This window comes from Aulonocara stuartgranti (assembly GCF_965226115.1).
Source record: "Aulonocara stuartgranti genome assembly, chromosome: 9".
Lineage (NCBI taxonomy): Eukaryota > Metazoa > Chordata > Actinopteri > Cichliformes > Cichlidae > Aulonocara > Aulonocara stuartgranti.
Genome location: NC_138960.1, coordinates 23,805,600 through 23,820,971, shown reverse-complemented (window position 1 = coordinate 23,820,971; position 15,372 = coordinate 23,805,600). Strand labels below are relative to the sequence as shown.

The following is a 15,372-nucleotide window of genomic DNA, read 5'->3' as shown; positions in this document are numbered from 1 at the left end:
GCGATATAACCCGTATAACCTGTAGCATCTACTCACTTTTACTGATGAATTAACTGTAGTGCAATAAATTATTTGTTATTCAAATACACACATGTACATGTATTTTGCTTCTGTTGAGCTTGCAGTCGCCTTTATATGATATGGCGTATGTAACAGCATCTGTACACTTACATTCAATACTCTATTTAAAGTGCTCTGTTTTCTGGAAGTACTCTGTAGTTATGATTGGGGGTAAAGTGTGTTTGCTGTAGCTGGAAAGTCTGTGGGGCAGAATTTAAACCCAGAAAATATCCTCGCGTATGTGTCAGCTTTGGTTCCAGGCTCTGTTCCTGAGAGCTGTCAAATATGATATCAGTGTGTCCCCGGTGAGAAGAACAGCCAAATGGGATTTTCAAACAGGAAACTAGAAGGATGAGCTTTCCTCTTGTCCATACTCACAGTATAGTGCAAACACAGTCCCTGTGAGATTCTGCCTCTTTGTCTTTGTCTCGCCCCCTCCCTATTTCGATTTTCTTCCGTGTTTTCCTTATCCCCTGCCTCTCTCTCGGAGCAGTGAAAAAAAGAACTTGTGCATCGCCTGCGCAGCACAAGGGAGGAGTGCTGTAACTTAATTTACCCTGCCTGCTAAGTATTTCATCCTTGAGCTCTTGGACTTAAAAAGAAGCTTATTTGATTGTTCTTAACTTAAGCTTCCAATTATATCTCATTTTCTTTTCCTTAATAAACAATTGCAAGTCGTTTTTTGGGGGGCAAAATCTCCGCCAAACACATTGAGACACTACCTGTAGACTCCCCCAAGTGTATAAATGAGGTATACATGCAAAGCAGTTGTAGTCTCTCAGGGGGCTTCATGTTCAGTGTGCCTGCAAGACAGTGAGCTCAGCTTTATCAGCCCATTACTGTCAGCTAGAGTGATAACAGTCCAATGGAGACGCGGGCACATATACATTTGCGCGTACACATTCCTACCGCATACTTCATCATTGCCCAAGGCCAAGTTATTTCACTCTTCCACTTCTCTCTCAGGCACAGTGGAAGTATTAACTTGTAAGGAGATATTTATGTGTGTGCGAGGGTGCTTTCTGCTGTGTAATTCCAGCTTTTATGTATGGCTGCGCAAGATAAGGTAAAGAAAAGAAGTTCATTCTCTTACATAAAAGAACTCAGGCCTAAAAACATGCTGTTATTAATAGCAATGTTCCCCAAAAGAACCGGCTGAGTCGTCAAGTAAGGGCCCCGTACAAAGTGTTGTGTCATCCTGGAATATGTCCAGAGATGTTTGAGGAGCACTGGAGCTTATTGCAACACATGATTGTATCAGCACATAAAAAGGCCACTGATTTTGTACAATGCTGAGGACTTGCACAACAGGAGCACCAACTCTGTCTTACAATCTTGCCAGATTGCAGGAGATCGAGTTGCTCCTCGGTGAATTTCTTTTTGACTGACTTTTATTGCATGGGATGTGATTTCCTTACAGAATGGGGGTAACTCTGCCTCATCTGGAGAAACAAGTGGGCCATGGGAGGATCACATATTCCTGTGGAGGCTCATTACAAAAGTATCTATGACTCAGCTCTCGTCTGCGCCCCTATTTTCCTGTAGTAGATATGAATTTATGCAAAGTTTACACGCGTTTCCTCCTCTGTTGCGCTTTCTTTTCTCTCCCGCTGCGTTCCCCTGGCTGTCCACTTTAATTCATTTACAGAGTTATTCATGTGAACTCACAGTCACAGGGTAGTTAGTTTGGACTTGATTTGTCTGAATCCCAGTGCACAGGGTGCGTATCAATTTGAAAAGCAAGGCCGTGAAAGGACACCGGCTCACAAACGCCCACTGCCTTGTTATCTCCTTGTTCCGTTCTTGCATTGGGATTGAGTGAGAGCCCCACATAACTGTTTTTCCATTCTCTTTTATGTCTCTCCCTCTTTGTCTGTCTCTGGCTGTCTTGTCCTATCTTTCACTCACTCTCCCTGCCTCTCACACACACTCTCCAACATAGCATCCACTCATTCTGACACTGTCAGCAAAGATATTCTTCCGTCATACTCAAGAAACTCAAAACTACTTTTTGTTGTTGTTGTTGTTGTTGTTTTTTGCTGCACTCGCCATCTCCTCTTTGCTCACACCCGCAGCTTTCTTTTCTCGTTCGCTTCCCTTGCAACATATCTGCCCTTTCCTCTTTCTTTCAGCTCAGCGACAGAGCCTGTCGCCACAGAATGCATTCCACCAGCTGAAGGGGATGCGTCACATGCAGTGCAGGCTGCATGTGCCTGTCACAGCCTGCCCCATCCACAAGGTTCTTCCACAGCCCTAAAATAAATTGTTCCATTTTAGCCCTTGCATGATAAAAGCAGTTCTCAGGGAATTTAAGAATAATTCAGCACAAATTTGATCTCAGTTCCCTTTCTGTTCCTGTTGAGAGAAAGAATTGATCCACGTGGTGGTGAGAAAATAGAGGAGAGAGAGATGGTGGTGAGAAAGAAGAACGAGGATTGAGAGAAGGTGAGAGGTGGTGATGAGAGGAAGAGTGATCTGAGAGAGTGAAATGGATATTGAAATGCTAAAAGGGGAGACAAATTAGCAAAGAGAAGATGAAGTGGGGTTGGAAGACAAAGGGGAAAGAAAGGGTAGAGATGATAGCGATATGAAAAATGTTACATTAAAAAGAAGAGGAGAACGACGGCTGGGGTTAAGTGATGTAAGGTAAAAACTGATGATGTGATAGAAGCTGTGATTAATCATATGAGGCCAGTTTCGCTAGCTACACACAGGCCTGATTACTCCCAGATCTGTTAAATCAAGAAATCACTTAAATAGCACCTATGTGACAAAGTGATGTAAGCTAAAAGATCTCTAATAGCAACACATCAAGCCACAGTCTAAAGAAACAGATCAGAAAGAAAATAATTGACATCTGTCAAAGGAATAATTATTCATATTTAGGGGTTTGTGATTACAGTGTACCAGAGTGAGAACATTATCCACAAATGGAGAAAATTTGAAACACTGATGAAACTTCCCAGGAGTGGCCGGTTTATCCAAATTACTCGATGACGCCTCCAGGAGGTCACAAAAGAACCCAGAACAGCATCTAAAGAAATGCAAGCCTCACTTTCCTTAGTTAAGGACTTTTTAAAAAATATTCCGTGGACTGATGAGAAACTTGACTCCCTTTACATCTGCTGTAAAACTAGCACAACATTTCATAAAAACAACATCAAGCCAACAGTTAAACATGGTAGCGGTAGTGTGATGGTTTGGGGCTGCTTTGTTGCGTCAGTACATGAACAAGTTGGTATGACTGATGCAACCACGAATTCAGCTCTCTACCAGCAACTCCTGAAGGAGAGTCCAGCCATCAGTTTGTGCCCTGAAGCTCAAGCGCACTTGCAGCAGGACAATGTTGGGAAACGCACCAGCAAGTCCACCTCTGAATGGATTCAAAGGGTTTTGGAGTGGCATAGATAAAGTCAAGATTTAAATCAGATCGAGGTGCTTGGGCATGAACTTAACAAGCCGTTCATGCTCGAAAAACTCTCCAAATTAAAACAATTCTGCAAAGAAGAGTGGGCCAAAAATTCCTTTACAGTGATGTGAAAAACTCATTGCCAGTTATCACAAATGCTTGATTGTAGTTCTTGCTGCCAAGAGCAACATAACCAGTTATTAGATTTAGGGGACAATTATTTTTTTTCACATAGGGTCAAGTAGGTTTGGATAGTTTCTTTCTCTCGACAAATGAAATCATCATTTAAAAATTGCACGTTGTGTTTACTCAGGTCATCGTTATATTAGACCCTTTAGATTTATTAGGCGACAAAGAGAGAAAACTCTGTAATAGGATATGCTACCAGCGTATATCAGGTGAGACAACAAATACATTCACGTCCAGATTTTTCTTTATGACAGTTTCAAACCACAGCATCTGTGTCATACTGAGGCACAAAGCAGCCTCCACTGCACTGTAGAAAATACAAAGACTAAGCTGAAATTCGAGAAGCAAAAACAAGATGAGCAGTCATCTGAGAGGGAGAAACTGAAGCACAGTCAAGACAAACATTGACAAAGAGATGGATTATGGAAGAACGGCTGCCAAGACACAATCTGTACAACCATTCGCAGAGCTGTAATGCTCTGATGAGAATCTCCTGTCTTTTGTGTTATTGCACTGCATTCTTAGTAAAAGGCTTTAGTATAGCACACTAAAAAAAAAAGCAAAAGCACACATACACACACAAATGCACAGAAGGCTATTTCAAAATGTCCCGAGCAGTAATGCCAGGCTATTAGAGTTAACTGCTGACCTGCAGGAACAAGAATCGACAGCCATCTCCCTCCCTGCATCTCTTTAAGCCCCCAGTCTACTGATGGTGCTGCTGGTGCACTGTTTTGTGCAGTCGTATATATGTAGATGATTGCAGGTGGTAGGTCGTTATATCAAGATTTTCACCATTTGGCTTTAAGAAAGTCTGACAGTTTTAGGCTTAAAAGCAGCAAATGCACGCACACTCTGAAATAACACTCTCATTGCGAGACGAAGTGGCTCATGGGGACTGTGTCGGGCTGTTGTTGAGTCACTGTATTTCAGCTCAGAGTGAACAAGCAGCCAGTCGGCCTCTCCTCCCTGCCCTGTCGCAGCAAAGTGGGGTCCACACACCTTGACAGGATAATAACAGCAGCCGCGCATGATATCGAGCATAATTGCGTCGCTGTTTGTCATTTATCAAAGGTTTACCCAGCTGACATTTTCCCAGTGTGATGTGGAAGATGAGGCTGATTTTGATGAAACTGTTTGAAAGGTCATGTTCAGAACTAAACCGTGTTACGGGACTGACTGTCACCTTCCCTGCTAAGCTGCATGCAGCATTAGACTATTCAAACGGGATTGGAGATTTTCTCCAATACCTTTGTTCTATTCTTATAGAGCAAAAGCATCTGAGAATTCTTCTTCTTATTGGAAATTCTTATTATTATTGCACAGTGAGTCAGGATTTCACTGTACTTCTATTTTAATTCACTCTAGAGTGGGGGTGGATCCAGATGAAAACCAGGAGGACCGCATTTTTGAGGTAAGCGCAGTTGTTTCTACTATAGATAAATCTTTTTTCTAAATTCACTATATTTATTCATCCTCTTGTTTTTCTTTCTGGGATCAAATTTTGCCTTTTTTAATAGAAATGTTTATCAGCTTCCTTCTTTATGCACCACATATTATGTGACTGTCAAATAACTGGATTCGGCTAAATATTCCAAATTGATCCTTTTTTTAATCGGTGCTTTCTAAATCCTTCTCAGCACAATTTGCATTGATGTGCAGGCATCGCTTCTCCAATCCCATTTAGAAGATTGTATATTAGTGCCACTGTTTATCGATGGGTTACGGCAAGTTAATTGTCATTCCGTGTGCTTTAACATGCTGAAGCTTGAACATCATTGCAGTCTGTTTACGAATGTATCTGATTTGTTTCAGGGGGCTACTCTAGTTAGAAAGAGTGCACATTAAGCTTAAGAAAATAATGCTTCCAAGAATATGCTCAACACCAAAAAAAACAAGTATTGGCCCAACAGCTTCTAATATTGACTGTCACACAGTCACTTACATTTCACTGTGTTACAAGAAGTGATTCTGCCTACATACGCATTGTGTCGCACTGGAAGTAGCAAGCTTCGCTGAACATGTGAGAGAGGGCAGTCACATGACTATAAAACTTCGAGCGGTTTTGTGGTCAACACATTCTTCTTTCACACTATTTCTTATTTAAATATTGAGAACTGTACATTATAGGGATTTACTAATATGTATAATTTCTGCAAATATTGTACTTGCAGCATATCCTTCCATCCTCTCCTACTGACACATAATGGGCGTCCAGCCTTTAATCTTGGGTCTGCTGTTTATTTTAAGACCACATGGCATTAAAGTGAAGAACACTTCAAGAGGAAATGCAGTTTCGCTTTCGCTTTGAGTGATGGTCTGCGCAATATCCAGAACAGAGCACAACAGAGGCCCTCTGAGTGTAGCCTTTTGTTGTGCATACACCCACCCTGCCATCGCTGCTTCCCAGCAGCTCACCATTCACTCTCTTATTTGAACCGACGATTATCTGCACGCTATGAATGGGACAAGGTCTGGGCATCTCTCTGGTATCAAGCGGCCAAATAGATAGTGTGGCCAAGTAAAGCTGGAGGAGGATCCCAGTGGGGAGACGAGCTTTTTTATTTCTTTTTTTATGGAAACAGTTGAATGCATGCAAGACCAGAGCAGTTGTTCTTACTGTAATGAGGAGGGATCTCTATTGGTAGTTCAGTTTTTGGGAATAGGATTTTCCCTTTATTAGGTCTGACCCTCTTGTTCAAGCTGTGGTCATGTGATATGGCCCTGCTGACCATGCACAGGTGCAGGTTTTCGGCATTTCCATCAAGCACCGTATACAGCCCACGGCAGACGGGCTTTGTTTGTCGGCGAGTAACATTGGTTCTCTTCTGGTTTACAGATTGCTACAGAGAGGCTAGACACAACACAGGGCCTGTGGCACTCTCTCGACTACAAGTATCCTTTCACTGCTTTTTTCTCCAAAGCACTCTCACATCTGCTTGCACTCACAATAATTAACGCAGCGCTCTGTGGAGCCCTACAGTTCTGTGAGTATCAGAAAAAAATAGTGCTTCATTACATAGACTTTGAAGAAAGACCCTTATCTATCAGGACAAACAGAAAGTTCAGAAAGAACGTGTGTGGCCTGCTAGCAAACATACACTGTGTATGACCTCCTTTGTGCAGCTATATTAGGACCATTTGCACACATGCTCTCATTGTAGTTTCCCTGATATAAACGATTCTTTAGGATGCATTTATCTAAGAGGCTCCTCATTTTCAAGTCAACTTTGAAACACGATTATCCATGTGACTTCTCTCATGTGACAGTTCTCAGCAATCACGTCTTATGAATATCGTGACTATTAAAAGAGTACTCCAACAATGCACTCCTTTTCCAGATAGAAAAGCAGCAAATATTATATTATATCTAAAATCTAATATTTAAATTATTTATAATTCATTTCTGTGGACCAAAACTCCACAGTCTTTGCTCCGTGCAAGAATACATTTTGTACATTCCTTTGCCGTTATTAGATAAATTCACAGGTTGCATTCAGAAATTTACTCCATTGTTCACCTTTATTTTATTTTGCAACAATCTGGAAAATATATATATTTGCATTTGGTAAAGGTTGATGTTCTTGTCTGTAGCAACAATAAATAAAGGGCCAGTCAGCTATAGTGACTGTCTGAGGATAACAAAATCTGGCCAGGACCTCTAAAGTCCATTTCCAAAGCAAACAGTTTGCTTCTCTGTCAGTCTTTATTCTAAACAAAGTTAAGGGTTTACTAGCTGCAAACTTATTCTGTGGGAATGGTGTTGAACTTCCCTCCCCAACTGCACAATAGTATGTGTTATTTCCCAAAGTGCTTAACTATTGCCGCCTCTGTTGGTGTTAACAACGTGTTAAGATGGTCTTGTAAGCAGAGAGTGTAGTTGGAGAAGGAAAACAGTTGTACTCTTTGCAGGAAGATTTCACGAGGATTGCATTAAGTTTAAGCTAATTGAATTTTGCTCCCTAATGACTTCATGACCTGGTGCTTGGTAAGGAGCACATCATCTTACTTTATGGGCTTTATCTCTTCTGCAAAACAGTGCAATGTTGGATTGATGGCATCATCATTAAGAATAGTCATTTAATGCGTAATTGAGGTTTTGTTTGTTTTTTGGGGGGGTTTGTGCTTTTTAATTGAATGAGAGTGCAGAAATGGCATTATCCCGGCTACGTAGCTGACCTTTGATAATGAAACAAATCAGGCTACAAGGTTAATATTATTTTTGGCAGCATGCAAAATATATTTAAATACATTTTTTTATACCGGCACCCATGAAAATGAATGGGTGAGTGTGTTCAAACATGACTGATAGTTTAATACAGAGTTTTTTCCCTTCTTCTCTTTGATGTAACTTACATTAAAGCAGGAAGAGTTATAAATAACATAAGTAACTCCTAAACACTCAAAAGGGTTATATAATTATCTATTTAAATTTTATAGGGATATCTAAGAATATGAAATAAATGTTTCTCAAAAGTTTGTCTCTTCTTTACTGATCTCACAGAAAGAGATCAAAAAGGAAAGGAAGGTCCCTGTGTCCCTCCTTTCCTGAAAAGTCATGGTCCGCTCATAACTATTAAAATAAGTAGTATAAAGTGTGTGTGTAGTCTGTGTTCTTGTTACGTCTTGAGACACATTGAAACAGTAGCCTGAGGCTGTGAGGTATTAAATATGTTACTCATGAACAGTGAGAGCTGGTATGTGTAGTTCTGAAACCAGATACGACGAGAGAGGGTAGATCTGACTGTAAAACTGTATATTGGCTAACAGTAACAAGCTACACCCTGAGATTAGATTAAACAAACATGTTTAACTATGTATGGCCTAAAATTAGTAATTATTTTTGCAGTAAAATAACCGTTTTCTAACAATTGAAATGAAAATATCACATATTTATTTAAACTTATATTAAAAGAATATTAAATTGAAATAAAAGGGACCTGTCGTTTGAAGGTGTACAAATTAAATTCTTACCACCAAACACCACATTGCTGATCCAGCCGATGGATCAAGGCATTATTCTCACATTTAAGGTGCTTTATATGTAAAACACCCTGCACCACCTGCCTTTGGATGTACATAAAATAATAAAATAAACATGCTTTCTAATTGATGCTTTTTCACCTATCACAGGGGTCCTGGAACGTAACCCTCACGATAATAGAGGGAATAATTATTTTATACTGCCCAGGGTTTTTTTGAAAAACTGATCATTTTTGGATAAGGGGATAGAGTGCTAAGTTATCAGCTAATGCTAACAGGTTTTGTTAGCAAGGCACATTAATATAATACTGCAGTCTATGGAAAAAGAGCTAATGCTAGAATTTCAATCACCAAAAAGAGAGCTCAAACTTTGTGCATATGCCACTGATAACATTAACAATGTAGGAAGTCCTGACTGATCTATCAAATGTTGCTGATATTACAGCAATATTTTTATGTATAAGTATGTAATATCAATATTATGATATTACATATCTTTTTTTTTTATCTGATAAACAAAAATTTAAAAACTAAAGAAGAGATGCGAGAAACACCCTTCAGCCATGTTGTCTGTCGGTCTTGCATAGATTGCTCAGCAGATTTTGAAAAAATTATGCAATTTCGCAGCAGCACACATTTAGCAGATGTTTAAACCCTCAAGTATTGGTCTTAAAATTCCTTTACTGGTTGAGCTCTGACTAAATTCATTTCATGTAAACAAGTGTAAATGGGGTCATTTTTGCTAACATTTCAATAAGTTTTAGTCTTGGAAAATCATTTCAAAGGAGTTCATTGTGACATATTTTACTCTGAGAACTGTTTTTAACAGGCAGTATTGGTTTATATTTCAGACAGATTAGAAACCATAAAGTTTGTAAAGGTTGTAATTAAATTCAAATACATGTAGCGTTCAGGCTACTAAACCACAAAACACAAGCAAGGTGGATGTGGTTGAGTGTACTGAGAAATTCTCTGATCTGATTAGGACATATTTCCGTTTTGTTTACGTGAAACGGTTTCTTCTTTCTAGTTTTGCAGCTTCCATTTAAATGTTTAAGACATATTTAGATGTTAAATATTGACTTGAGAATGAGCAGTGGGTTAATTTGATAAAGAATTATATTCACTGACCAAATTTTAAATAATAGTAATCTACTGTCTCTGTCTTATGCAATAGCTTCACCAGTAGCCTTGTGACAGACAGACTGTTCTTCACTAAGAGCCAGCTAGCCAGTCCCTACATGTGCTAGCATGCTAACATTTGTATGATATGTCTGCTGGTTGCAACACACGATTAAAAGCCAAAAAACAGCACGAACTGTACTCCTGCCATGGCTATATTTAAAGCTTATAATATTGGGTTAACTTGCACATTTTAACAGACTGTGTGTTTTTACCAGACCTCGTGTATATATCATGGGTTTTTGGAATCATGTAAAGCATGCAAATATGACAGCGGGCGAGAAAAGAGGAGATGAGAGAAGCAGGATGAAAGGCCCGACCAATGTATCCTATTGATGAGGAGGAAAAACATATTCTGAAGGTGCTTTGAAGTGGACCAGGTGAGAGGAGCCTCAGCCGGAATCCTGCTGCCAGGTAATTGAGCCTCAACTTGGCTCACCATCTGCATCATTGAGGCACACTGCTGCTTCCTTAACTGTTTCCCCGTCAGCCTGGCTTTAGGGTTCATAAGGACAAGCACTCATTCTGGGGGACATCAAAGCCTGTTTGATCTTTCCAGCTAAATTGGTTTGCATACTGTGGCGTTAGCCCAGCAACCACGTTTTTGTTTTGGATCTGGAATCCCAGAAGCCACCCATGTCTTCTCCCGTGTTAAAGAAGTACAATGCCGTTAATTACATGGGTGTTCTGTGGCTTGAAAATCAAGTCTAGGCGTGTTACCCATATTTTTAGCATTACAAGGCTAAACAATACCATACAACAAAGAAGCACCAAGTAGAGCATAGTGGCACCCACTGTAAATATCTCCTCCTTACATTTTGATGTTATGTAAGAAGTGTATACGTATTCATTATGCAATGCAATCAAAGTCTGCAATCATGGAAATTCCCATGTCTTTAGGAGAATAAGCAGTACTGAGAACAGTGGGTGTATCAGTGGAAGGGGCTAACAAAAGGCCATGCATCTCATGGCCTTTAATGAAGGAGGCCAATTCAACTCAGTCCTCTGAGCTACAAATGTACAGTAATTGTACTGTCAGTAAGGTATATTTTGACGTTTCACACTCCTGTGTGCTTTTGTACTCTCTGTTGTAGATGCTGCTGTCTAACAAAGTTATCTCTTCCAGGTTGGATGAGTCACTGACAGATAAACTTAGGGATATGTTATCAACTCAGTTTAAAAAGAAAAAACACAAAGCACAAACTGCCAAGGCAGCTCATCCTCTTTCTCTTGACAATATTTTCTTTAAAGATAAAACAAAAATAAAAAACTTTTCATGACAGCTTGACCCTATTTGACCTTGAAGAAGAGGTCAGAGGTCCAAAGTAATACACATATTGAATTCCCTATATGCCTATATGTTCTCAATGCAAACAATGGTGGTAAGAAACATAGTTTTAAATAGCTCTATATAACATTATCATCACTTTGGAATTCAGATCGAGGTCAGAGGTTAAATGTGACATGATATTTTACATTTTTATACAGTATTTCTATGTCGACAGTACACACCACACTTGTGAGATACTTCCTAATTTATAAGCCTTTTTGTCATTTTTCTACCTATGAATGAATGAATAAATAAATAAATAAATAAATAAATAAATAAGTGGGCTTTGAAGTACTTGGTGGATGTACATGAAATGGATGTACATGAAATTTTAATGGATTGTTAACTGGACCCCACTCTTCACCCCTACAAAGTTTTATCAGAATACTGTGCATTGGTGTTGAGAGTGTGATGAGTTAGGGTAACTGCAACTTCTGTCTGTTCTCTTGTTTCCTCACTAGTTGTACCACTGGACGTTTTTGTTTATTAATTGATTCGCATTTCATGTGTAATCATTAAGGCTGCCTGTAACAGCGCTTGTATTGGACATTTCCGACTACAGCGTTTGCTTAAATGTTAAAATACTGGTAAAACAATGGGAAAGTTTGTCACACAAGTTATAAACAGGCTATTTACAACCAATTTCTTAAATAGCATAAGTAACTTACGTTAGATAAAAACAGTGTGTTGTTGTTGGAGACGTTTTGCGTGCTATGTTCTAGACCATTTCTTAGAATGACTTGCTGAAATCTGTGTTGGTTTCCTGGCAAACATAGCATGAAAAGATTTCATGAAGCCCCTGAAAAGCAGCAAGCGTTTAACCAAACCACACTAACCTGCTTTGTAGTTTCTGAACTCTAGTAGCTGATCACATGTATTATAACTCTAATACTTGCCCTAACTCATGAAAGGTCAGTAAAAGGTTACCTGCGGGTTGTGCAGCGTGGGACATGTGCTTGCTGTGATGGTGGCTGAAGCAGCAGTTGGTCTTCTACCCCCACATAACTACTCAGCATCTTTTCACACACACACACACACACACACACACGCACACACATATAATCTGACACCATTGTGTAGCAGAAAGCAGAACCAGCAGTTATAATTACCATCACTGTCGAGTATCATGCCAGCATGGAACAGGAGGACGCAGTGCCAACAGGAAGACAACTCACTCAGGCACATCCCAAGGAAGACATTATTCTCTCCTTTTCTCCCTCCTTAGACCCCTCCCCCCTTTTCCCCTTGTTTCTCATTTGAGACATTTTATGAATAAATCCTGTTAGCTGCCAGAATGGTGCTTATAATTCCAACCTCTTGCACATTTTCAACAACAGAACCCGAATGGTGAGAGCTGGTACCAATTTCCATATTAGATTATTTTCCACTTACCCTTGTTCTTTTGTACGCATGCCAGAGGACTGTGCACTTGTGTGCCACATTAGTCCCACATTACTCATAAAAGGCAGTGAGGTACAAAGGTTGACACTGATGGCACTGGTAAAATAGGAATTTGTCCGTTTTTTTTGTTGTTTTTTTTCCCCTCCAAAGCAAAAATTGAGGAAAGTATGACCCCTTGCAGAAAGGTGATTATAAATTAGATGCTAGCAGGGGGCTCCGAAATGTCACAAACATACTCACCTCCACTTTTCAGACCAGAGCTTATAAATATGCCACTGTTATTGTTTAGTAACCACCTGCCACCTGCACCGCTTCGCTTCCACCGTCTCCTCTCAACGCTGATCGAAAATCAAAATGCACATATCTGCACTTTATCACATTTATAAGGCATTCGTGACCTTGCCTCTAGTTTCAATCAAATGCAAGGCTGACCCAGTTTGCTGAAACTAGATAACGACCCATTTGCTACCTTTCCTTTTTTTTTTTCTTGAGCAAATTATTTTTATCTCGATTTTGGCTCTCATGCAACATCCCCTCCTGGAAAATCTCTGTGTTGCATGGGAGCTTTTATTCCTTAAGACAACAACTCAGCTGACAAAAGCTATGTATATTAAATATGCTAACAGCTTAAGAATCTGGAACAAAAATAGCTCAAGTACCTAAAGCTTGAATGACTAATATCCCAGCTCTCTGCAGTGTGCCATCTTCAAAACGGAAGGCCAACTGCACTGAATGCCAGTAAGCTGACAGTGACCTCATAAGGGAAATAATACACTTTCATAATGTTTTTTTTATTGCTTTGAGCACAAGGGGACTATGATTTATTACACTTTTAGATTTGCATCTCTCATTTCTGTCTTCATATATAAACAACTGGAAGTCTGATGGCTTAGATCTAAAACAATTTGCAGTCACACGCTCAGTGATTATGTTTATGATAAACTGCAGTGATTCACTTTAACCACTTCTTTCTAACAAAGAGTTGGGCTTTCCCTCGAGCATCAGCTGCTAAAATAGGAAACAGACCATACCAGTTAACGCTTTACTGGAGTGCAACACCAGTAACATGTAAATTCCCTGACCTTTTATCCTGCACAGGTAAAACACCGTATCTGGTTACTGTCCTACTCATTCTTTCAAATATATATATATATATATATATATATATATATAAAATCTGATATGTGCTTTAGTGTTGTTAGCTATTATTGTTATGACTGTGGAGCTGGAGGACAGGCTAGACTACAACCGACCATTTCACCTTATCTTGTGTTTAGAGTCACTGACACGTACACACGTTTTGAACTGTCCTTTAACAATGTCACAGATATCTAAAGCCAATGCTGACTCATTGTGGCCCCCCGCTGACTGAGTCACTGCCACAGTGTTGTGGTGTATTTGCCAGAGTCTTCAGTAGCCCCCGTGTGCAGGAGGTAAGACTTTTTTTCTGTGTTTACAACATGCCAGAAATATTGAGGAACATATGAGTTATTTGCCACTCACAATTCAGGATGATGAAGAAGAAGAGCTGTGTGAGATAGAAGCAGGAAAAAACACCCTGGATTTGGGGGAAACGGAGAGCCAGCAGGGATCGTCCGAAAGCGATTCTGCATCCGAGCACCAAGAGGACCTGCTGGACGGAGATCTGGGCCTCGGCACTGCTCCAGCTCAACCGAGGGAGGCAAGCGGCTCCAGTACTCAGCTCTAACCTCGTCTTATCAGCTATTGCTCCCTGATGTCAAAACCCCCACCTCCCACAGTGAATGGAGGTCACTGGTCAGGACATCTGCCAACAGCTGACTGAGAGTTAGAGTTTCAATGGTTCCCAAAAGGTCATGCACTCCCCCTGTGCTGAAATGCACGCAAAGACACACAGTCACACAGGAAGGGAGAAAAACAATTACAAAGGCCACCGCTCTTCCTGTTGCAACGCTGATGATGTCCTTGTCTCAAACTGGGGAAGTTAGAAACTGAAATAGAAATGTTAAGTGTGCCTTTCACCTTTGTCATAAAGCAGTCATAAAAATAAATAAAGGTAATATGTTAAGTCACAGATTCATTATAAGTACGGCAGCTACATGATACACGGTTACGTAATGCCCGAGTTTCAAGCTTTAGGGAGAATTACTCATCACTGTACTCTGTGATTGAACACTGCAGTATTTCCCTTAATCAGCTGAAATGGTATTTTCTTGCCAACTTTGCTTAGCTCTTCCCCAGCCCCTTATTAAACTTTTATTGCACTGTTTTCTGCTGCAATCCTTTTAACTGATTCAAATGTATTCTGCTAAATTTATTACCACCCCCACCACCCCATCTCCCTCCATGTCTTCCTTAGCATTCTTTGCTGTGCAAGAATGTATCCAAATGGTTAAAAGTACTAACAGCTTTCAGGGGGGAAAAAAGATTATTTGCATGTGAAGTTTCGCTCCAACTGCTTTAATTAAAGATTGCACTTTGCTGCTTTCTATGTGCATCACTGTAAATCTCAGGGCCCCATCTTTTTCCCCCTTGAGTCAAACAGGGGTGTTGTTTACTGCACAAATACGATTTGTGAAGGTTAGGCTGTACGAATATGCAGATGGTTCGCCGTGTATTAATAAAGCCATTGTCCTTGAAGCGGGGGCTTTTCGTTTTATGTTGTGAATGCATGGGCGCGTCTCTGGAATGTGTCTGTTAAAGTATACATTGCGTTCCTCTTTGTATGCACTCAAATTTAAATTTCTGAGCTTTTTCCAAGCAAGAGATGATGATTAACAGCTTTCCACCATTATTAGGCCTGTTTCTTAAAGCTGCAGCTTACTATCAAAGTAAACAA

General features: G+C 40.0%; 1 protein-coding gene across 7 annotated transcripts in view; it reads left to right on the top strand.

Annotated features, from left to right (window-relative positions):
* The window catches only part of LOC309714103 (sodium/hydrogen exchanger 9-like), a 64,466-nt gene extending 49,293 nt beyond the window's left edge, over positions 1 to 15,173 (top strand). For 5 of the 7 annotated variants that reach the window (XM_082546253.1, XM_082546250.1, XM_082546251.1 and 2 more), the window contains 4 exons: positions 5,027 to 5,072; positions 6,498 to 6,553; positions 13,882 to 13,987; positions 14,065 to 15,173. In XM_082546253.1, the coding sequence (XP_082402379.1) occupies positions 5,027 to 5,072; positions 6,498 to 6,553; positions 13,882 to 13,987; positions 14,065 to 14,262 (406 nt within the window). In that variant the 3' untranslated portion in view covers positions 14,263 to 15,173. Of the gene's footprint in view, positions 1 to 2,192; positions 2,300 to 2,423; positions 2,506 to 5,026; positions 5,073 to 6,497; positions 6,554 to 10,313; positions 11,407 to 13,881; positions 13,988 to 14,064 lie in introns of those variants that run through there. The other 2 variants (XM_082546252.1, XM_082546255.1) reach the window with 2 other exon arrangements.
* Positions 15,174 to 15,372: the final 199 nt, after the last annotated feature.